The 22,562-nt window shown below is 57.2% G+C and overlaps 1 protein-coding gene across 1 annotated transcript in view; it reads right to left on the bottom strand.

The window, feature by feature from the left end:
• Positions 1-590: 590 nt before the first annotated feature.
• Positions 591-22,562, bottom strand: part of SMOC2 (SPARC related modular calcium binding 2) — a 212,518-nt gene continuing 190,546 nt past the window's right edge. The window contains exons 13-14 of the mRNA XM_054595203.1: positions 1,007-1,067; positions 591-721 (exon numbers count right to left, since the gene is read on the bottom strand). Coding sequence (XP_054451178.1) covers positions 591-721; positions 1,007-1,067 — 192 coding nt within the window. The remainder of the gene's footprint in view (positions 722-1,006; positions 1,068-22,562) is intronic.

Genomic DNA, 22,562 nt, shown 5'->3' on the forward strand with positions numbered 1-22,562 from the left:
CACACACACCTGCAGCCCCTCCTGACCTGCCGCCTGGCAAACACCCATGTTTGGGGAGCAGCCATAAATGACTTTATAGGGGCCTGAGCACAAAACCCAAACTTTGAGGTGATGGACATCGTGATGAATGAGCAATATCTTAAATTTTAATTGTTTCTCCCATTATGTGTCCCAGTGATGATGCAAATATCTATTATTATTAAATACTCAGCATCAGAAGCATGAGCGCCTTGGGGACTTCCTGACTGATAACTAGCTCATCTTACTGAAGACACCGAAATGCAGAGACAGCTGACGAGCAGTTTTAATGCATGAGAAACTATGTCACTGACTGAACCAGGTCAAATAAAAATTTGTTTTTACAACTGAAGCCGTATAAAAAATAGTGACCCTAGCACGAAGTTTTGGAAGCAGAAGTTGATGTGGAGTGACTGCGAGTAAACATTTAATAAAAAAGAATCTGGAAGATATTATGGAGTAAAATACGTTAGTCATAAACATGATAGAGCCTTACAATTTTATAGACGTCGTCAGAAGAGTGGGAGTTAAAATATTTGTTCCCCGAAATACTTATTTTTGGTGAGTGTGTTTTACACGTGCAAGCCTTCCGCTGGTTCGCCACTGCTCCACTGCGACAGTGCAGCTACAGCCCCGGAGAAGGCGCGGCGGGCGCCCCGGCTGCGCAGCAGGTCGGGGGGCACGTGGGGACACGTTCGGAGGCCTGTAGAAGGCGGGAAGGGGGGGCGGTTCACACGGAAACGCTGCGTCCAGGCCAACTACAGGATATAAGTACCTTAGAAAATATATTTCTAAGGTGGTGCATTCAGCCAAGAAAACAGATGTAGAAGAAGAAATAAAAATTCTACCCTGAAATTTCTGAGGCTTCTTTTCCAAAAACACAATCAAATGTATTCTCTGAAGTCGACATTCAGACCCGCACCATTATCGAGTGGCGCGAGTCAGGGCAGCGCTCACCTGGAGCAGCCAGGTGAGCCGTGGGCCTCACCTGTCAGGGCCAGCCACTTAGTGCGGCTGCGGAAAGCGGTTTTCAAAGTGCACTGCCACCTCTGGTTAAAGAATAAAGGGGCGTAAGTGTAGAAAGACTCCCCTGCCGGAGCTGGAGCGCTGGGGCTCAGATGAGGTTCACACTAGCACATGAGGTTTTTATTCCCCTTCTCATTGGCGGCTTCATTCTGTGTGAAGCCCCAAGGAAGACCCTGGGCAGTGGCTTCCACACGTTAAGCCACGTAACGGCTCCCCAAGGTGAGGAGCGAATGATTCCAGGTTAATATTTTTTTAAGAAGGAATTAAATCACCAGGCATTCAAGGAGGACAGCACACTGGGTGTCCCCACTTCTGTCACTAGTAGAAGCGGGGTGGGGCGCCTCCCAGCGCACGAGGCCGGCGCCTGCCCCCACCAAGCAGGGACGTGGCAGCAGAGGGCACAGACCGGCGCCTCCCAGGAGCGGCCCCAGAGGGCAAGACGCTGGCGGACAGGTTCCAACGACTTGTCAAAGTGATTGCACGTCACAGTCACAGGCGGTATCCCGGACGTCCCCCGGCAGGTGACAGACTAACAGGCTGCGGTCTGTCCGGACAGGGGAACACTGCTCAGCACGAAGAAGAAACGACCCACCAAGCCATGAGAAGACACGGAGGAGCCTCACATGTGTGTTCTTAAGCGAGAGAAGCCAGTCGGAACGGGCTGCCGGCTGCACGAGACCAAGGAGGTGACAGTGTGGCAAAGACGGAGCTGTGGGGACGGAAGGTCAGCAGTTGCGGGGTCGGCGGGGAAGTGAGCGCACAGGGCATCGGGCCGCGGACATGCTGTCTGACACGGGAGCTGCGGGCACGTGTCCTCATGCGTGTGAATGCACGGGGTCCGCACGGAGAGCGAGCCTCGCGTGGGCGACGGACCTCGGGAGGGCGTGACCTGCTGGCCAGCGTGGCTGCGTCCCCGCCGACGCGGGGTGCCGGTGGCGGGGTGGGGGGATCTAGGCACGGCCTCTCGGTTTTGTTGTAAACAAACTGCTGCTCTAAAAATGAAAGCTAAAAAATTAATTGAAGTGACCAAAGATTTGGGTTGCTACCATAAGATTTTGAAATAGAAAATTGCTAAAAATAAAAGACACAGTGTAAGCAAATGGTTTCACTTTGTTTGGCACAGGATATAAAATTCAGAAAAAAGTGATTAACACACAGGATTCAGCTTAGGAAAAAGACATTATTTGGTGCACATCTTGGGTGATCTGTCTGGCCCCTCTGGGAACAGATGCCACGTGGAGTTAGCAGCTCTGGGAAGTAATTGCGATGCAGCCGCTGTAGCAGCAAAAGGGGCGGGGCCACGGGTGCCGCCCCGGGAACCTGGGGACTGAGGGCGGGGGAGGGCGGGCCAGGGCCCAGACTGCGTCTGTCTCGGAGAGGGAGCCTCTTCAGGTGCCAGGGGAGCCACGTGCAACCTGTAGAGAAATAGAAGGAAAAGGAGGTGGAGCCGCCACCGAGAGGCAGATGCTGCTGGTTCCCCGCCCTAAGGTCGCACCGAACACTTTCCGCCGCGAGCGGTAGATTCTCGGCCGGCAGGTCCCAAGCGCTGGCGCCTGGCCCTCCCTGCCTGTGGGAGCCCAGCAGGCCCGACCTGAGGGTTTTAGCTTCCAGTCACTGAAAGCTGGGGAGAGAGGCACGTGGGAGGGGCTGTCACGGAGACCGTGCGCGCACGCTGCAGGGAGGCGCCCTGTCCCTGCTGCACAAGGTCACGAACTCGCAGGTTGTCGCTCGCAGTCTGTCTGCGCTCCTGGAGCACAGATCCCATTTAAAATAGCGTGTCCCACAGTTAGCTCTTCAGCAGATGTACTAGAACATTCGCTGTGAGAAACAGAACTTCCCCCAGACGCCCGCCGTCTGCACCCAGGTCCGGCGCGTGAGCGCGGACGAGTTGTGCAGTGACCGAAGGCCTGACAAACGCCTGTCGAAACGCCAAGGACATGAATCCCCAGCTTAAATCTTCCAAGAAACTGAAAATAGAACGTCCCCATTGCCTGGGGCACAGCGGCTGGGGTCCCCGGGTCCATCATGGGACGCCTGCCGGGCAGAGAGCCGCCCGGGCAACCCAACAGCCGCCTCGGTTCAGGCTCCTGCCAAACCCACCAGCAGCCGCGGGGCCTGGAGGGGCCAGCTGGTTTAGAAACGCACGTGCAGCTCAACTGCAATCGGCCGCTACTTCATGGTATCATAGAAGAAAACAGAGCACTTTCAAAAACTCACGAGTTTATTTCTCAAACAGCACCAACAGGCAAAACATTTCGCTGAGGAAAGCGTCCGCGAGGTTCTCTCCATCACCCGCGGGGTGGTGTCCCCTTGCAGGCGGGGGCCAGCCAGGCCCGTGCCGCTGAGCCAGAGGGTCCCCAGGGCGCGTTTGTCTCCCGTGTCAGTTTGGACAAAAAATGTAATACAATTTTTTCCACAGTAGAAACTGAACAGATTAAAAACCAGGAGAGTATTGAGTTTGAGAAGAAACTTATTAGAGAGACTAAAATAAAAAGACTTTATTTTAGTCTTTCTATTATATAAATTAAAAAAACTGAAGCCTAGAGTGGTGAAGCTATTCGACCAAAAATCATTATTTGATGACAATGAAAATATGTCAGAAGAGGAGTTATAATAAATGCTTTGGTTTATCCAATTTTGATATTTTAGTATATTTCAAAATTGCCAAACTGAAGTAGCACGACATAGGTTTATACATTAGGTAGATAAATCAGTCCCAAAACAGATACAAACGAATGCTAGGCATTGGTTTTATTGAGGTTAACATTAAAAAGAACAAAGATTGGTCTGTTCTTGGAAAAACTCCCCAAACTTTGGACTAAAACTAAACGATAGACACTCATGTTCCAAACAGTCTGAGATTTTACTGTGAAATCAAATCGCATAAATGTCTACACCAGAAGGAAAGATAAGTTGGTACATCTCGGTGAATTTTTGGGGGGGGACGCGTTTGCCCTGCTTGGTGCTTTCTGAGCTTCGCGGGTCAGTGGCGCGGGGTCCAACCGTGATGTGCGGAAATCACCATTGTTTTTTCAAACATTTCTCCGTTCCTTTCTCTTTTCCTGCTGCTTCGGGTACCCCCACTGCGGGTGGGGGGTATTCTGCTTGTCGTCAGTGTTGGGCGCATCTGTTGGGATACCCTCCGCCTGGGAGATCCTCTCCCTGGGGCGCCCGCTCAGCCTGTCGAGGGGGGGCCCTCAGGCCGGCCTGGCACAGGGGAGGGGGTGGGGCAGAGAGGGGGGAGGGCACGTGCGTTTAAGCCGGAAACGGAAGCCCTGTAGCGTCTGTGTGACACCCCAAATCGTAAGCAATTACCAACAGCCTCTCTCCTTGGCAAACCGAGTGTGAACACGAAGTTCTGTGAGCGAGGTGGGAACCGCAGGCCGCGTCTGACCGTTCGCTCGGGAGCACCGGCCACGTCCTCAGCGGCCAAGGAGGGGGAGGGAGCTTCGCCTCCTGGGTTGTGTCCTGACCCTTAAACCGCACGGCCCTGATCCCGGGGGAAGGCCGCCCCATGGGCACCTTGAACAAAGCATCCTGGTCCCCTGCTGCTGCCGCCGCCGAGTCACGGGCCAGCCCCCCGCCCTCCATAGCCCCACCAGCCGCCGCGACCCCCAGCAGAGGCGGGGGACGCGCTGGCAGGGCCAGGGTGGTGGGACCGTGTCCAGGTGGTGGAGGGCCAGTCACAGGACCGACCGGGCCGAAGGGCAGTCCTGCCGCCTCGCAGGGCCCCCAGGCTCCGGAGGGGGCCTCCCACTCTCACCTAGGGTCCCGGAGGGTCCCTGCCCCTGGGATGAGTTACCTCAGGTCCGTGCTCTGATACTGACCCAGCTGAGGACCAGCAGCCTGTTGTCCTGACCCTACCTGCCCAGCAGACAGACAGACAGACTGCCGGCCGCCCCCTCGGGAGGGCGCAGGACCCGTCTGTGGAGCAGCAGGTTGCAAGGAGGCCCCGCGCCCGCGCCCCGCGCCCCGCGGAGAGGACGCAGGGTCACGCAGTGCGCACCTCTCTTCTTAAAGCAAGCAGGCGACTTTGTCTATGGCGTCCCTTCCGGCCTCGTTGCCTTGGGACCTGCGAGCGTCCCTCCCACGAGCCTCCCTTCACCGCCGCTCGCCCCCGAAGTGTCCGGCGTCCACCCCCAAAGCCGCCTCGCCTCGGGGTGGGGGGCGGCCTCCAGGCGCTGCTGGCAGGAGCCAGTCTGCGTTCTCCTGGGGATGCGTCCAGCTTCCCGCGCGGCGGGGTGTGTCCAGCACCTCGCCCGGGCCCCGCCGGCCACCACCCGCACCCTCCTACGTCCCCGAGTGACTGAAGCCACAGAGACGCTGCCCCCCCCCCGCCCGCTGTCCTGGAGCCCGGCACACGCCCGCCGCACGGCCACTCTTGTCCTCCCCCGTGTCCCCGTGGCCCTTCTGAAAGGCTGGCCCCTCGCCCAGGCCTGCTGAGGACGTGGTCACACGCTGCCCTCGCGTGTCCAGAGGCCGGAGACCAGCACGCGCCCCCGGGAGTCGCCCTGTGGTGCCGGCTCGGGCCCCGGTGCGTGCTCAGCGGCCCTTCGTGGAATTGGGTCAAGCCGGCGGTCCGTCACTCCGTGCAGAGCCCACCCGGAGACGCGCGTACCGGAGGCGCAGGCCGAGCCGCGGTGGGGTCAGAGGAGGAAGCCAAGGCCCTGGGCGGGGAGACGCCCCCCGAAGGTCGGCCCCGCCCACTGGGCCGGCCCCAGGACCCGCCAGGCCCTCACACCTCCGTCCCAGGCAGCCGGCAAAGGGCTTCCGTCACCTCCGGACGATAGACTTAGGCGTGGCCGCAGGGGAGAAGGAATGTGGGTGTTCGTTCTGGTTGCTGGATGCAGTTGCAGGGATATTGGAAGGTTACGTAGTTACAAAAAACAGCTGCATCAACAGGGCCTTGTACAAACCGCAGGGAGAGAGGGGTTAGCGGGGGCCACTCCCTTAATTCAACACAGGAAATAACAACTTGGCATCCGACCGATATATTCCAAATATTCACTCCTCCACACACAAAAACGTCAAGCCCAATACCCTACAGATTACAAAATAAAGCCTTTCATTCTGCTTTTGTTATAAAACACTGTATCTAAGACCTTCAATTATTTTAAATCATTCTTATTTTCTGCATTATTGAAAAACTTTAAGTATGTCTGTCTGTCCCTTCTGCTACTGAATCTAGTGGGTTCACTTCTTCCCAAAACAGCGTGACCTGGAGCACACATGCCCTGTTTCCGCTCTGGTTCAACCAGCAGCCGTGATCACCCCAGAGCCCCGCGGGGCAGGCGAGGTCTGGCAGAGCCTGCGGTGACCCCTGGCGTCGGCGACAACCCCCTGGCGTCAGCAAAGACCCTAATTTGGGGACAGTTAACCCTTTAACTGCAGCCAAGAAGGACGTTCTATAAGACAAGGAAAAGACGTTCCTGCCCTGAGCAGACACACAAAGTATTTATGTTTTCTAATTTTGGGTGGTTCTATTTTATAATGAAAAAAAAACAGCGTGGTAAAGCACAGCCAAGGGCGACGCCCCAGCCCCCCAGGCTGCAGCTGCGGGAGGCGGCCCGTGCGCGGTCCGCCCGCCGCGAGCCCAGGGCGCCAGGCCCGGGGCCACGAACGGGGCGGCCCGTGTGGGCAACAGCTGCTCCCCTTCGCCGTCCTGCGGTGCCTCCGGGCGGGTCTGCACGGCGCTGTGTCCAGCGGAGGAAGGACGTCCGGCCCGCTGCGCCGGGGGTGAGCTGCCCCCCAAACGCTTAAACGGCGCATGCGGAGGGTAGGACGCCCGTCGGGGAACGGCCGAGTCGCCACACGCGCGAACCGAGAGAGTGTGCTTTGTTACACTTGTACTAAGCCTGTTCCAGTCTTCACGGAAAGACGAAATTCCGCGCTGAGGCTCGGGAGGCAGACATGCCCGTGGCACTCGCGCAGCCTGCCTGGCGTTTCCAGCGACTCAGTCGGACGGGCAGCGGGTAGGGGAAGCGTCCTGCAGGCCTGCGCGCGGGCCGCCCCGGCCCCCCCCCGACAGAGCGGAGTCCCAGGGGCCGGGCCAGGGACAGCGGGCAGCTTGCACGGCAGGGGGCCTGGCGTGTCCCGCACTCCCAGTGGCCCCAGCAGCGTGCAGGCCCTGCGGTGGGTGCTCAGCCCTGCCCGCTGGGACTCCCGGGGCTCCAGCCTCGCCAGAAGTGGAGGGGCAGGCGTGCTCGGCTGTGCTTTCCTGCTCAGAGCCGCCGCTTCCTGCACCCAGATCCTGCTGCCTCCTCTTGCCCCCTCATCCCCAGGCCGTCTGCCTGGGTGGCGCGTTTCTTTCTCCGTCGGGACGGTGGGTCACCGAGGCCCCCAGGCCCCCTCAGCCGGGTCCCTTTCTCCCTGTGCTGCTTGCTGTGCCCTCCCCCGCCACCAGCGCAGCTGCCTCCTCTGGTGAGGCACCGGCAGGGCGTCCTGGGGACCCCCGCTCGGACCACTCAGCTCTCGCGACCAGAAGCCGGGCAGAAGCCAACGAAATGTCCCCGGTCACAGCCGCGGTCTCCGTCTTTAACACACTGTAGATGGCGAGACGCCTGCGCCACCCATGGGTCTCCGCCCTCCCCCTGCTGGGCCCCTCAAGCCTCCTGTCCCCACCCATGAGCCAAAGGGACAGACCCAAACACCCGCACTGTCCTGGGCCCGTCTGGCCCGGCAACCAGGGGATGTGGCTGGAGGCCTGTGCTTCTGGGCTTGTTAATCTCAGGCCTGGCGGCACCCGGGACCCCACGGAGCCGGGCTGCCGACAATCAGGAGGCTGCGTGGGTTCGGAGCAAAGTGTGGATTCTGCCCTCGGTCTTCGCGAGTTTGCCAAACCCTTGACCTCGTGAGGCTTGTTGGTTAAAAACAAAAATGTCCCACAGGGAAATGGCGGTTAGTGACAAGGAGGAGCCTCAGGCGGAAACGCGGGACAGGCTGCTGGACGGGGACTGCGGCCGTGGGGCGGCGGCTGGCGTGGTGACGTTCCGCCCGGACCGAAGGGAAGGGAGGGCAGAACGGGGCGCCCCGCGGGGACGGACTCGGCGTCTGCCGGCGGCACTGTGGCAGGAGCCGCAGCCGTAGTGCAGAGTCTACATTTCCGTCGAAACACCAGGGAGAGTTGCATTAATTAGACAAAGGAGTTACGAGGTTACGGCAAGGAATCAGGGCAGGCGCCAGCGGCGGGGGAGGGGAGAGACGCAGGCCAGGCCGGAGGCCCAGGCCTGAGCCGCCGCCCGCCCGGCACCGCATCCCGGGCGGGCGCCGCCCGCAGAGGCCGCGAGGCCGGTCTGCGGCCGGGCTGGCCCCGCACACGGCCAGTGTCCGCGGATCCCCCTTCCTTGCGCCCTCACCGACCGCACCACGAGACCTATTGCGCACTCGGGATTCAGCGCTACATTTAAAGGTCGATAAACTTTTGTGAGAGGGGTCGTCGCCGTCATATGCAGTAACGGCAAAGTGTTATTTTGAAACTAAGAAGAATGTTGTAAAATACAAACTACATTCAACATATAAAATTTATGCTGCTTGTGACTTGTCAGCCGTTTTTATTTAGAGGAATACAGAGTGCCGATTGTAAAATCAAACTTAAGGCATTGATTTCAAGTTTCATTTCGTTTCAACAAAATGGGAAAATTTGGTTCAAATAAAAAGATTTCCAAGGGTTTCTGGCCATTAAATGTTTCTTACAAAGAGCTTTTTCAAGTAGTTAACGGTAACTTAATCAAAAACACATGGCTTACCATTTCTTTCAAACCCAGCGATTGAAGGGAAAAACAATTTTGTGCAAAATGCCTTTGCCAGGACCTTTCAAAAACAGGCCCAGCTGCATTTTGCTGAAAGTGAAGGCGCTGGCCCCTCGGCCTCATCGGTAGGTAACCACAGCGGGGCCGCCGCCCGGACACGCGGCCGGGGAGCCCGGCGGGGCCGCCCGCACGGGAGGGTGTTGCTGTTGCTCCAGGAACAAACGGCCCGACGCACAGCAGCGTGGCAGCCGCTGAACACCAGCCTCGCCTGCGGTCGGCTCCCGGCGGCCCTGGGGGTCTCCCATGACCCCGGCGGACGGCCCTCCCCTGGGTCCGAGTCTTGACCCTGCGAAACACAAGTATTCTTTTTTCTGAATTAAACAGAACAGTATGGCACAGACTCACTGCTCACAGTTTCGTAAGCCTAGATCTTGTTAGTAGAGTGTGGAAAGCGTCCCCGTCCGTCCAGGGCTCTGCGGTGGCAGGAGGTGGCGGGCGCCCCGTTTAAAAGAGGGACAGGGACTGGGACAGGAGGGGGCGGGGTGGGGCGGGGCCCTCGGTGTGAGCGGCCAGGACAGGGGCTTTGCTCACCGGACCCCTTGTCTCACCTCAGCGCAGGCAGATGTGGGGGACCTTCCACATTTTGTTTTGTTGTTTTTTGTTTTGTTGTGACAGAATCCAGCTTGAACAAAAATAGCAAAAAATAGGGTTTATTAGAAGAGTATAAAGGAAGGTGAAAAAACTCACAAGTAATCTAGAGCAGTCCCGGCAACCCCTGCCCCCTCCGCCTCCCCCACCGCTCGCCTTTGCCTTTCTCTTCCCCCACCCCAGGGTCCGCTCCGCGCTGCTGCCCCCCGACAGCCTGCCTCACACAGCCGCGCCCCACGGCGCGTCGCCCCACGATGCGTCCCTGAGGCGTGGCCGGCGTGCGGAGGCCAGGGCAGGGGAGTCCTGGCCAGGGTCCCCGGCCGCCAGGGCCGGCGGCCTTCCAGGACCGGCCTTGTGCCTGGGGCGGGGCTCCACGCGCCCCGCCCCCCAGGCCACCTGGGCCCAGTCGGGTGGCCCTGGGACACTCAACTCCCACAGGAACCACAGGGTCTGCGGGGGCCGCGGCCCCTTCACCGAAGGAGGGGCGGGCACGGTTTCAGCAAATGACCGTTTACTCCGGAAGCAGCGAAATACGCGCTCTAAGCCGCCGCGGCCCGCTGGGCGCGCGCGGGACTCGGGACAGCCGCCTGGCCCCGGGGGCTCTGTCCACACACCGCCGCGCGGAGCGGCTGCGCCGAGGCGCAGGTTTTCCGAAGTCGCGCGCTCCCAGCGGGAGCCTCGCTACCTTGTTCTGCGTCCGCCTGCGACAGCGCAATGCGGTTCACTCTGCGCCGCCTCCACACTGGCAGGTCCCATGAGGCAGGAGTCTCGTCCCCGCGGTTCCTCCACCCCAGCCCCGGGGGTAGCGCCTGGCACCTCGCAGGCCCTCAGCGCCCAGCTGGGAGCTGGGCACAGAGAGGGCACGGCAGTGTCCTTGAGGGGACTCCGTGCGGCTGCGGGCTCCCCAGCGAGGCTTCTCCACTGGGGCGCAGACGCGGCTCAGCTCCTTCCCCAGAAAACAGCTGCAAGGGGCCACAGGTCTCTGATGCCTCGAGCCTTTTGAAAGTCGTGTTTTCCTCCCTGCCCCAAGGTCACCTTTGGAAAGTAAGCCGGTCAACTGGATGTGGTGGCTTAGCAGAAAGCTGCCTTTCATGACACCCTTGGAAGGAAATGTTTAAAGAATGCCCCCCCGTGTCAGGCAGAAACTCGGAGGTCGGCCTCAGAGTGCCGTCCGCTCCGAGGAGTCTGCGCCCCCGCCGTCGCAAGGACAGGAATCCAGGCCAGACCTCCGAGGGCCGCCGGCAGCGCGGCCCCCTTGGGGAGCACCGAGGACCGGGCGCCGGCGCCCAGCCCTGGCCTGGCAGCCAGCCAGCCGAGCTCGCAGGGAGTGTCCGGCACCGACGCTGCGGCGTCGGCCTGGCCAGAGGGCGGCGCATTGTTCAGAACCCGCTAGAAGGTGGCAGGCGACAAAGAGGAGACGTGGTTCTCTAGTGAATGTTAAACACGACCTGGAAACCGTGAGGCCAGAACTGGACCCTCCGCCACCACCAGCACGCAGAGAGCGGTGACGGGCCGCTTTCTCAGCCGAGTCGCGGTCCCCCGCCAGGGCGCCGGCAGGTCCCCTCGCCACTGTCTATCTGTGTGAATGAGCTTTATCGCCCAAGTGCACTTTGGGTCAGTCTTTCCCATGAAGAGAGCTGCTACCTGCACGTGAACTTGATGTTTTCAACAAGGGTAGGAGCGGACACGGGCAAAGGGCTGATTAGACACCGAGTCTGGAGACATCACTTACCACTGCGAGGAGCGTCCCATGGCGTCTGCCCAGCAGGACACACCGGGTCACGTCACAGTGCGATCTGCAAAGTCCCAAGTGACAGAGCCAGCATTTAGGACGGGTTTCCCAACGTGAATGTGCCCGGAGAACACGGAACAATGTTTGTTTAAAAATGCACGTTTCCAAGAACCATCCTAAACATTCACACACACGTATGCACACACACAACTCACACATGAGCACACATGCGCACGTAGGCACACTCTGCATACACACATTCACACGCACACAAGCTCACATGCGTCCATGTACCCACACGAGTCCGCCTTCGTGGGTGCCAGCAGGCATAAAGCGGAGAGATCTGTGTTTTGAGGGACACCCCCAGGAGTCCCCAGGGGAATAGCCCAGGAGGCTGGCGCTGTGGCAACGCTGTGGGGGAGGGGCCTCCGTCAGCTGTTTGTGTGACAGGGATCGCAGCGGAACGCGAGGGAGCAACCCAACGCCTGGAGCGCGGGGCCCCCCAAACATGCTGCGAGCCAGGACCTGCCGCCCCGGGCGGCGCCCTCCTTGGGGTGGAGGGGCGGGTGGGGGTGGGGCGAGGGCGCCGCTCTTCACGCACAGTCCCAGGGCAGCCACACGTGGCGCTGCCGCGGGCGGGGCCGCCTTTGCTGGGCGGCGGGAGCTCCCTGGACCGGGCACCTGCCCGTCTGCGGCCCCCGTTCCCAGCGCCCAGCGTCTGGCGCAGAGGTGGCTCTGAGGAGGGGGCGCCCTCTGGGGACAGGTGGGTTTCGGGGGTCACATCTGGATCCCAGCGTCTGACCATGTGCCTGTTGATCAAGATGTAAGAGTCACCTGTGTGCAGGTGGCTGCATGGGTGTGTCTCAGGGACCGGCAGATCGGCCCTCGCCTCTGCACGCGGGGCTCGGACGGGCCAGGGCACTCACGGCGGCGGCGTTCGTGCATCTCGGGGCAGAGGTGGCCGTGCGTCTGGGGTAGGGACCAACACAGCCGAAACCCAAAACGCAAGTGACTTCATGCTCCGGAAATGCTGGGGACATGCGAGCAGGACGCGACTATAAAACCTGCATCAAGGTGACAGCTTTGCCCGCGGACGGGAAAGACCGTTGCTGCCAAGTAATCGGGATGGAGGCGAAGGGAAAATAGGAACGCAGGACAACACTACAGAAAGTGTGAGAGAAACGGTACAAAACTCACAGGAGGCCCTGCCGTGGGACACGTCGGGGGCCCACCCCCAACCCTGCAAGGCTCTGGGGGTTTACGGGGCCAGGCAGGTGCGCGAGCACAGGGTCCGGGCGTGACCCAGGGGAGGGCGCGTCCTGAGGGAGGAGACACCGTGTTTCTCCAAGGAGGGTCCGGGCAGAGGGGCACAGGGACCTAAAGCCTCTGAGCTCGCCGGCGGGAAGTCGTCACAGAAGCATCGCCGGTGGGTCCGTCCCTTGGTGCCACAGCTAAGATTTAATGGCTTTTCTTCTGTTCCTTCAGAAGCCCCAGTCCCACCTGGCACACAGACACACTTCGAAGGCAACTCAAATACGCGCCTGTGACTGGCTCAGGCTTCGGGGACCTCCACGGCCGGACAGCAAGGACTTTCGGGCGTAGATATGAAAAAAATAAAACCCGCTGAAATTACCTCTGGAGATAAATCTCTCACCAAGGCTATTAACGAAGGAACAGGGTCTCCTGTTTCTGGGGGGAAAAAACCACCACAGCTTGACATAAGTTTGGAGATTCTGAGCGTCTTTCTCACGCTCACATGATTTTTCCTCTGCAGAAGCGTTTTTAGAGTTTGTAATCACTCACTTAACTCTGTGGTTTGTATTAATGCCTTTCCTCCTCCGTACCCAAGACGCGGGGACGGCCTCCTTGTGTTCACCGGCGCCTCCGCGGTGCCAGGGACGGCCCAGGGCGTGAGACAGAGCTACCGGTGTCGGCGACGTCGGCAACCAGCCTGCGGGGCCGCTGTTGGCGGGCGGCCCACGCGCAGCAGCCCCTGGCCTCGGCCTCGAAGGGGAGGGGCTGAGGCGGAGAATAACCGTAGATAGCACCGGGGGGACTCGGGGAGGCTTCAAAATGTCGATGGGATTTGGAGGATCGGGGGCTGTCCAGGGAAGTTTCTAGCCAAGAGAGCAAACCTGACTTCCCGAGGGAGAGCGAGGGCTCCCTGCAGAGGCCGGGAGGTGGGTCCAGGCGTGGGGCGCTGAGGGGGGATGGGGCACCTGCCAAGTGAGAGATGGGCCAGGAAACCCCGGAAGGGTCGGGGCCCAGAGGGAGCCGTGACGCAGGGCGAGGGAGTACGGAGCCCAGAGAGGGACCCAGACCCGGCGAGGGAGCAAGTGGGGTCAGAGCTGATGGGCGGGAGGTGGGGCGGCGGGCGACCCGCTGGCGGAAGGCGCGGGGAGCAGGCAGGCGCAGGACGGGCGCGGCTGTCGGGAGCACGGGCGTCCGTTCCCCCTCTGGTTCTGGGCAGCAGACGCTAGTGGTCAAACTAAGCTAACGTCCAGCTTCTGCGATTTTGATGGTATGTCCCTCGGCCACAGTCTTTGGCGGGCGTACCCGAGCAGGGAACCACGGGGAGCGCAGCGCGCTTCGTCTGAGAGCCGTGACGTTAGTGACAGAATAACGCGTCCCCGTGGGCTCCGTGGCTCCAGGCGAGTCCTCTCGGCTTTTGTTGTCATTGTTATTCAGACACACCGCCTGTCAGATGGGAGTGTTTCAGCTCTCACGTTCAGGATCCCGTGACAACGCAGCCTTGGGAGCCACTGTGCACAGGGACGATGAACCCTGAGCGGGGGGCGACATTCTGTGACCGTGTGTTTTACGTCCCAGAACATGCGCTCTGTCCTGGGACGTTTCTGTGAGAGTGAGGAGGACCTGTGTCCTGTGATGCGGGGGGGGGGGGGGGTTGGTAAATGTCACCTGGACCGGAGTGGGAGGCGGTGCTGCTTCAGCCACGCCTGCCCTGACTGTGTCCTCGCGGCTCGGTCTACGAGCCACGGAAAGGAGCTCTTCAGTCCCCAGCCCCGCGGTGGGCGCCTGCATCTCTCCTCGCAGCGGCTGGCTTTTGCCTCGCTGTCCTGGTGCTCTTTATGAGGTGAACGTGTGTGACAGATTGTCTTCTTGAAGAATGGACCGCTTTCTCCTCAGGCGCTGCTCCTCTTACCCTCAGCCAGTGTCCTGACGTCGCTGCAGCGGTTGCGCTGGCTTCCCTTTGGCGCCTATTCAACACGGACAATGGCGTGGTGGCCGCGAGAGGGAAAGGAGTGGGGGTGAACGGAGATGGAGGGGACCATGACATGGTGACAGAAGGAGACGGGACCTCGGGGCGTGAGTGCGCAGCGGAGCACACACGGTGTACCTGGGGACTGCGCACCTGAAACCCGCACAATGTGACTCACAGGCCACCCAAGGAAATTTGATTTAAAAAAAGAGGGAGAGAAAGGATATGAATATGTCACCAACCCTCCTAGTGAACTGCAGCCCGATAACATGCATCCCTTCTCACTTTAGGAAACTGGAAACTACTGAACAGACTCAAGAACGTGAATGATGCAGCACCCGCTTGCTTTATTTCATTTTGTATGTTTTGAATGAAAGTCCTGTGAACAACACTGTTTTCTCAGATACCGAAGATGAGCCTCCGGCCTCGGGACTGCGGCGGGCGCACCAAGCTTCGTCCTTTCCCAGGTTCCTCCCAGGGCTCCCGCGCTGGGACCGTGTCCTAACGAACCCAGAACACCAACTGGGAAGGACATGAGCACCCCGATGTCCACAGCAGTGCTATTTACAATCACCGAGGCCTGGGGATGGCTCGAGTGCCCATCTGCAGACGAGTGGACAAAAAACAGTGGTACGTCTACACAACAGACTACGACATGGCTATAAAAATTAAGAAACCCTGAGGGAGAATCAAGAGGGCGGAGGACTGAGTAGAAGTCACACTGACCTCCTCCCAGGACCAACATGGAATTACAACTAAATTGTGGAGAAATCGCCTGGAACAAACAACTGAACAAGAGAGAGAGAGGAGCCTTATAACCTCGGACAGACAGAAGAATCAGCTTTGGCACAACCTGACTGGTAAGGAGTAGGCGTGACTTGAGAAGGTGGGTGGGGGTGCCCACGGGCGGCAGCACCAGAAGGATTGAAACAGCCAGTTGGATCCCCCTGAGAAGAGCAGGGTCTAAACCAAGTGCAGGGATCCCCAGCCCACAGCACCAGAACCAAAAAAAAAAGTACACAGATAACAGCCAGCTGCAAAAAGCAGCAGGGTTGCTCTCTGCCAGAGACATGTGGCTGGAGACACAAAGAACCATTTAAAGGGCAAACACATAAATTTTTATTTGCGGCCACTTACCCTGGGCTCTGGCAAAGGCGGGAGCAGGGTGGGCTGGAGACACCTGAGGAGAGACTGCAGGGCGGGAAGGAGGCTTTGGGGAGAGAACGGAGAGAGTGGTCGGCGGGATCCTGGTGCTGACTCATTCCCCATGCGGCAGCCGCCATCCGGCTCAGGCAGAACACAACCCTGAGCGGCAGCAGCGTGAGAGGACCCAATAACCCCGCCCCCAGGAGGGACTCCTGTGATGTCTATGCCTGACTGCTGAGCACAGAGTGGCTAGATTAACAGCTGAAGGAGGCAGCCACAGACAGTAGATTCCTGGAAGTCTCGAACAGACTGCCTGAGGTCAGACAGGGTCAACATCTGACATCATCAGAGGCAGATCCAGAAAGAAAAAACAACGGTCTCCTACCATAGAAGTTCACACCACAAAGTCAGGAAATCAAGACAGATCACTTTAAGAAGCAGAAGCAAAAAAGAAGAGTCTCATAAATAATGGGAAGACAAAGAAATTCCCTCCACTCGAAGGGAAAGGAGGAATCCCCAGAAAGGGAACTGAATGAAATAGAGGCAAGTCAAGTAACAGATATTGAGTTCCATACAACGGTTCTAAGGAAGCTCGATGAGCTCAGTGAGGTCAGAGAGAATTACCAAAAACTACAGGGAAACTACAAGGAACTTACTGCAAACTATACCAGCATGAAAAAAGGACATAGAAACTATCAATACAAGACAAGAGGAAATGAAGAATACAATTTCTGAATTGAAGAATGCAGTAGAAGGAATCAAAAGCAGGCTCAATGAAGCAGAGGATGGAATCAGCGAGCTGGAGGACAAGGTAGAAAAAAGCTCCCAGAAAGAACAAGAAAATGAAAAAATCCTCAAACAGAATGAAGAGGCATTGAGGGAAATGCAGGACAACCTGAAATGCAATAATATCCATATAATAGGGATACCAGAAGGAACAGAGGATGAGGAAGGGATAGAGAACCTGTTTGAAAAAGTAATGATGGAAAACTTCTCTAATTGGAGGAGAGAAAAAGTCACACAAGTCCAGGAAAGACAGAGAATCCCATTCAAGAGGGACCCAATGAGGCCCACTCCAAGACACATCATCATTAAAATGGAAAATATCAAGGACAAACAGAGAATCCTAAAGGCAGCAAGGGAGAAACAGGTAGTAACACACAAGGGAGCCCAGATGCAGCTAGCAGCTGACTTCTCAACAGAAACACTGCAAGCCAGAAGGGAATGGCAAGATATATTCCAAGTCATGAAAAGTGAAGGCCTGCAACCAAGACTGCTCTACCCAGCAAGGCTCTCAATTCAAATGCAAGGGGAAATAAGGAGTTTCCCAGAAAAAAGAAGGGTGAAAGAATACACCACCAAACCAGCATTGCAAGATATGCTAAAGGGACTGCTTTAAGATGAATAAAAAGAGCCTATGAATAGTCAGTTCCTTCCACAGTTGCCAATACTTGATATTACCAATATTTTTAATACATATTAATCTGATTGTGGTGATGATGTTATTTTAATTGTTCCTTTATTATTTGTTGAAACTAAACCTATTTTTGTATAATTCTTGCCTATTTCTATTATTTTTAAAAAGCTTTAAGTGACTTTTTGGTATTCTTTATCCATTTATTGATTAAAGGTTTGTAGACTTTTTTTCCCTAAGAAAAAACAAACAAAAAAAACAAACTATTAACCCTTTTTTAGATGTGTTGCAAATACTTTCCTATTCTATTACTTGTCCTTTAACTTTTTTATATGTGTATTACTGCATAGTCTTAAATGTTTAATATAGTCATATTGTCAATATTTTTCTTTATACCTTCTGGGTTTGAATATTTTACTTCAGGGTAAGAAAAATATTAGTTTGTATTTTCTCCTAAAACTCCTTAGATTCTACATATTGATTTTTAACTCACCTGAATATTTCTTGTATAATGTGTGAAATAGGGCTCTATATTTGTTTTATTTCAGGTAATAGTGGTCCACGCACCTTATTTGTTGAATAAGCCTTATTTTCCCCACTGACTTGAAATATTAATTTAATCATATTCCAATGTTAGACAGATATATACGTTTGTCTCTAGAATGCTCACTATATTTCTACTTGATTATTTCTGTGCTGGTGTCATCTTGGTTTAATTGCTGAGATTTCATAATGGTTTTAAATTTTTAAATATTTTATAATTAGCTTTGACATTAAAAAAAAAATCAACTTACATTTAAGAAAGAGAGAGAGAGAGAGAGATGGAACTCCTACCTTTTGCAACAACATGGATGGAACTGGAAAATATTAAGCGAAGTGAAATAAGCCAGTTGGTGAAAGACAAATACCATATGATCTCACCTATAAGTGGACTCTAGTCAACAAAATAAACTAACGAACACAATAAGCCACAGGCATGGAAACGTGGAGCAGACGGAAAGTGACCAGAGGGGACGGGGAAGGAGGACAATGGTGGCAAGAAGGGGAAGGGACTGACAAAGAACATGTAGGAATGACCCGTGGACACGGACAACAGAGGGGGAACTGACTGTGGGAGCGGGGGGTGGGGGAGGGATGGGTGGAGGGGGCAAAGGGGGAGAGATTGAGACAATTGTAATAGAATAAACATGATTTAAAATTATTTTTACAAAAGAAAAAAAAGAAACTCTTACATTTGGCGACAGCATAGATGCACCTGGAGATTATTATGTGAAATAAAACAAACCTGTTGAAGAAAGACAAACACCATATGATCTCACTTACGTGTGGAACCAAATGAACAAAATAAACTGACAAACAAAATAGAAACAGAGGCCTGGACACGCGGAGCAGACGGACAGCTGTCGGGGGTGGGGGAGGCGCTGGAGGAGAGACAGGGAGAGAGCAGCCAGGGAGCCCCTGCGCCGGCCCGGGGCGGCGATGGCCCGAGGGAGGGGGCCGGGAGGAGGGGCCGGGGGAGAGGCGGGCACCTGTGATAGTGCCGACACTAAAAATAGTGAAAAAATCCTCTTTTCTGGGTCACGTCGCCCATGTTTGAGGGGGTAGAGACTCTGGTTCCAGGTATTTTTGTTTCCCCGCCACCTTTACTGCAGCCCCCGGTTCCTGCTGCCTAGGACGTCCACGCGGAGCGTGCGCACCCCGGATCCCAGGCGCAGCCCAGGGCTCCTCCCCGTCACGGCCGAGCCCCGACCTGCCTCCCAGCCTCCGGTCCGCGTCCCGGCTGCGATCCGCTCCCCGGACTCCAGAGGCAGCACGAGGCTTCACGCCCCTCGGCGAGGAAGCCGAGTCAGCACCACCACCCCTCTCGGAGCGCCCTTGCGAAGACTGAATGAGTTACTAAGTGTGAACTGCTGGGGAAAGCCTCTAGCACATAATTAATAACAACAGCTCACCACGCAGACACCCCAGAGGCATCTCGCACTCCATATATCCCCAGCTAAACGCGCCAGTGCCCTGCGGGGCCTGTGCACGGGACGGGGGCTCCGTCTCAGAGGATTCTGTCTCCATCCATCACAGGCCCCGGAGGGTGAATCATGCATGATTCATGGCTGATGTCTCCCCTTCTCTCCAAGGCGACCAGTTACCAAGTCTTATAAGTTTTGCATTTTGACGGAGACTCGGTCCCTGTCTCGCCATCCTTCCTGCCGCGCAGTTTGATCATAAGGCTCTGGGCCACCCACAGCCTCCCAGCGCCGCCTCGCCCCCCGCCCCATCCACTCTAGCCTCTCTCCAGTCCTGTGTCTGGGAACCCCATGCCATGAGCTGCCAAAACTGCGCGCCTGACCAAGCATTCTCCTTCCTGCCTTTGGGCAAGTTCTCATGATGCTCAGGAGAAAGTGACAGCTCACGGACATGCAGACAAAGACTCTTCCCCACCGGGTTCTCCCAGCCCCGTGGCCCCCCCAACCCCACCTCTGATCGCGGGCCTGGGCTCCCCTGAGCAGCCGCTCACGGCCCTTCGCGGGCTGCCCGCAGCCTGTCCGCGCGCACTGTCTCCTGCACTGCCAGCCCTTGCCTCTCCCCCAGCCTCATCCAGCTCCTGCCTCTTCTAGGCGGCGCCTGTCACTGCAGAGTCTACGATGGAGGCACTGGGTGCGGCCCGCCCAGGAGGTCGTTGCGACCAGATGCTTTCATGCGGAAGAGCACACACCCGCGCTCCCATAGGTAAACGTTTCCTCATTATCTGTAGCTAAAATTTCTAGCAACACTACTAGGACGGACTTTATCGTCTAACTGGGTGCTGGGAGTCTTTGCCTTTGAACCTCCTTCAGTATTCTTGGCCCCCAACTTTAAAGTCCTACTGCTCCTGGATGCCCAGCACCCTAGCCGCTGCCCCCTCGGACCCAGATCCCGGAAACTGAGAGCCCCTTGGCCCTCCCCCGGGCGGCGGTCAGGGAAAGGGCCTTTAAAAGAATGTTTATTAAACATAATCTCTCCCTCTTCTTTCCAGCACAGAGAGAAATATAGTTTCTTATTTTTTCTCCCAGGACAATTATCCGAGAAAGGTCACAGGTCGAGCTAACCCATCACAGCCTCTCCTCCGAGCAGCTGGCGGCGCGGACCCTGCAGCCGCGTGACGCTGCGGGCGGGCCGTCCGGACGCGGGGCCTGGGTGTGGGAAGAGAGCAACGCCCTGCCTCACACAGACCCCGTATCATCATCATAAAACAAAACCACGTGAAATGACATCCAAAAACAGCACAACACAAAAATCCGGGAGGAGTGAGAAAGCCAGCGGGGCCTCGAAGCAAAACAGCGCAGTGGAAACTATTCGGCGGCAGATAACGGCCTCATTTGCAACCCTCACGGTGGATTCCACGCTCGTTCTTGGATGGGACTTTCGGGAGGGAGGCCTGGTCCTTCTCCCGGGAACTCGTGTCATTTTCAGAGCCATGTTTTGAGAAAAGCGCATCCGAAGGGTCACCGTTTTCAGTGAACTTGGCACACCGTTCTCGCTTCGGCCCGGGGCCCTCGCCCAGGGCGGACGTGCGGGAACGTTGCCGAGTGTCTTCCTGCGGCTGTTTGCTTCTTTTTGAGGCACTGTTGCTCCACTGATGGGACCAGAACTTCGTCCGTTCAATTTAGAAGGTGTGAGTGTGTGTGTGAGAGAGAGGACGTCCCATCAAGGAGCGGGGAGCGGGGACTGGGGAGAGGAGGGGAAGGGGCAAGTTAAGGAGCAGGTGCAAAGGACCCAGGGACAAGGACAGTGGGGGCTGCCTTTGGGAGGGGGGGCTGGACGGGGCAGGGGAGAGCAACGGGGGTGGGGGGATGGGGACAACTGGAACGGGACAACAATGAAAAAAGAAGATTTTGAAATTAAACAGCATTTGCGATCCTCTGTCCCGGTCTTGCTGTGTGTCAATCAGCATCTTCACAAGTGCCAAAGATGAGATTAAAAAACATGTTTCCAGACTCGCTTCTTTCTAAGCACAATATAAACACCAAGCTTCTGCCGTAGCGCTTTCGAGCGCGCCGTAGCGGAGGCCGCTGTGCGCTGCGCTTTCTGAAACGTTTGCGTCGCAGTAGTTAGCTTATAAATTACAAAAATGTCTTCATTTTAGCACTAATATTCTCGTCTGGACACTAATCAAGCGACAGCTCAGCGCGCCTCTTAAGCTACCTTCCCAAGGGAGGCGGCCAACGCGTCAGAGCTGCCCACGCAGAAGTGACGCTGATTCAACGGCCGGGTGCAGGCCGCGCACTCGGACCGGACCCGCGCTCTGGGAGACACACGTGGTTTCACTGCGCAAGGACAACGTTGCTGGGACAGAGGCACTGTCCTTTTTGTCACTGAAGTGGTTCCCACCAGCCTTCGTGCACTGAGAGCTATTTCAGGTGACACTGAGTCTCGAAGGGTGAGTGGACCCCAGCGGATGGATGCGCCAGTTTGCAGAGAGGCTCCCGTGGGGTGGGCGGGGGACAGGAGGCGCACGCCGGGGGCGGGGCGAGGCGCAGACAGGTGCCGCGGGCCCAGCGCGCCCCCCCGCGGTGTGGCCGTGGAGAGGGAGCCCGTTCGGGACCTGCGGCAGGGGCGGCTCGCTGGCCGCCCACCGGGGAACCGTGCCGGACCTCCCTCGCCCCGCGGGGACAGCACGCTGGGTCTCCAGCCACAGCCGTTTCAACAAAGACAGAGGCACACGCGGCCGCCCACGGTCATGCCGCATCTCCTCGGACAGCCACGGCGCCCGCCGCGCCGCTGCGCCCGCCCACCCACCCGCCCGCGGAGTCCGGCTGCGGGCGCCACACAGACCACGAGACTCCCAGCACATTCCTTCCCGCTCCGTGTCCAGAGTCTAAACACGAAACAGATGGCTGGAATTATTGGTCATCCCCATAAAAGGTCAATTTTATAACATAAACTATTCAACGTTAGGATCCATTCTTACATTCCTCATTGGTATTTTAAAATGTACGTTGATAATGCCTGGTGCTGGAAGCCACAGAGAACACTGAGCGGGGCGCACACAGCCCCTCCTTCCCTGCGAGGATGGCCAGGGGTGGGGGATGTGGGGCGGGTGGGGGCGATGGGCTGACTGAGAAGGAAGGGGTCCTGCCGAGGTGGCCGGGGGGCCGTGGGAGCTCCGTGGGACGAGCCCAGGCCCCACGGTCACGGAGCGGGGGACAGAGCCCCTCAGAGAGTATCGGACCGTTCAAGGTCAAGGTGAGTTCAGCCAAGCTCTTAGCAACGGTGCAGATAGTGGGGAGGATTAGAGACTGGAAAAGCACCAAGTGAAACAATAATTTGTTTGTCCTGAAAATTACCCCTGGCCTGACCCCAACATTCTAGAAAAGAAAAAGCAGTGAAATATGGGCTAAAAAAACAGGACGTGCACAGTGTCGCCTCTTTTCGTGGAGCCTGAGACCGAAGTCCCCGCTGCAGCCGAATCCAACCTCTTTCTGGGTCTGATGCATGTGCAGCAAAGGGGGTTCCCCGCGCGGACGCGGACTCGGGCGCCCGGAGCGAGGCCGCACCTGTGAGAGCAGCAGGGGGTCCGCGTGCAGCGGGGCTCCCGGGGGAGGGTCCCCGCCTCCTCGTTGTCTGCAGCGGGCA

Source organism: Pteronotus mesoamericanus, unplaced genomic scaffold (genome assembly GCF_021234165.1).
Source record: "Pteronotus mesoamericanus isolate MK-2021 breed Mesoamerican mustached bat unplaced genomic scaffold, CSHL_Meso_final contig_134, whole genome shotgun sequence".
NCBI classification, from domain to species: Eukaryota; Metazoa; Chordata; class Mammalia; order Chiroptera; family Mormoopidae; genus Pteronotus; species Pteronotus mesoamericanus.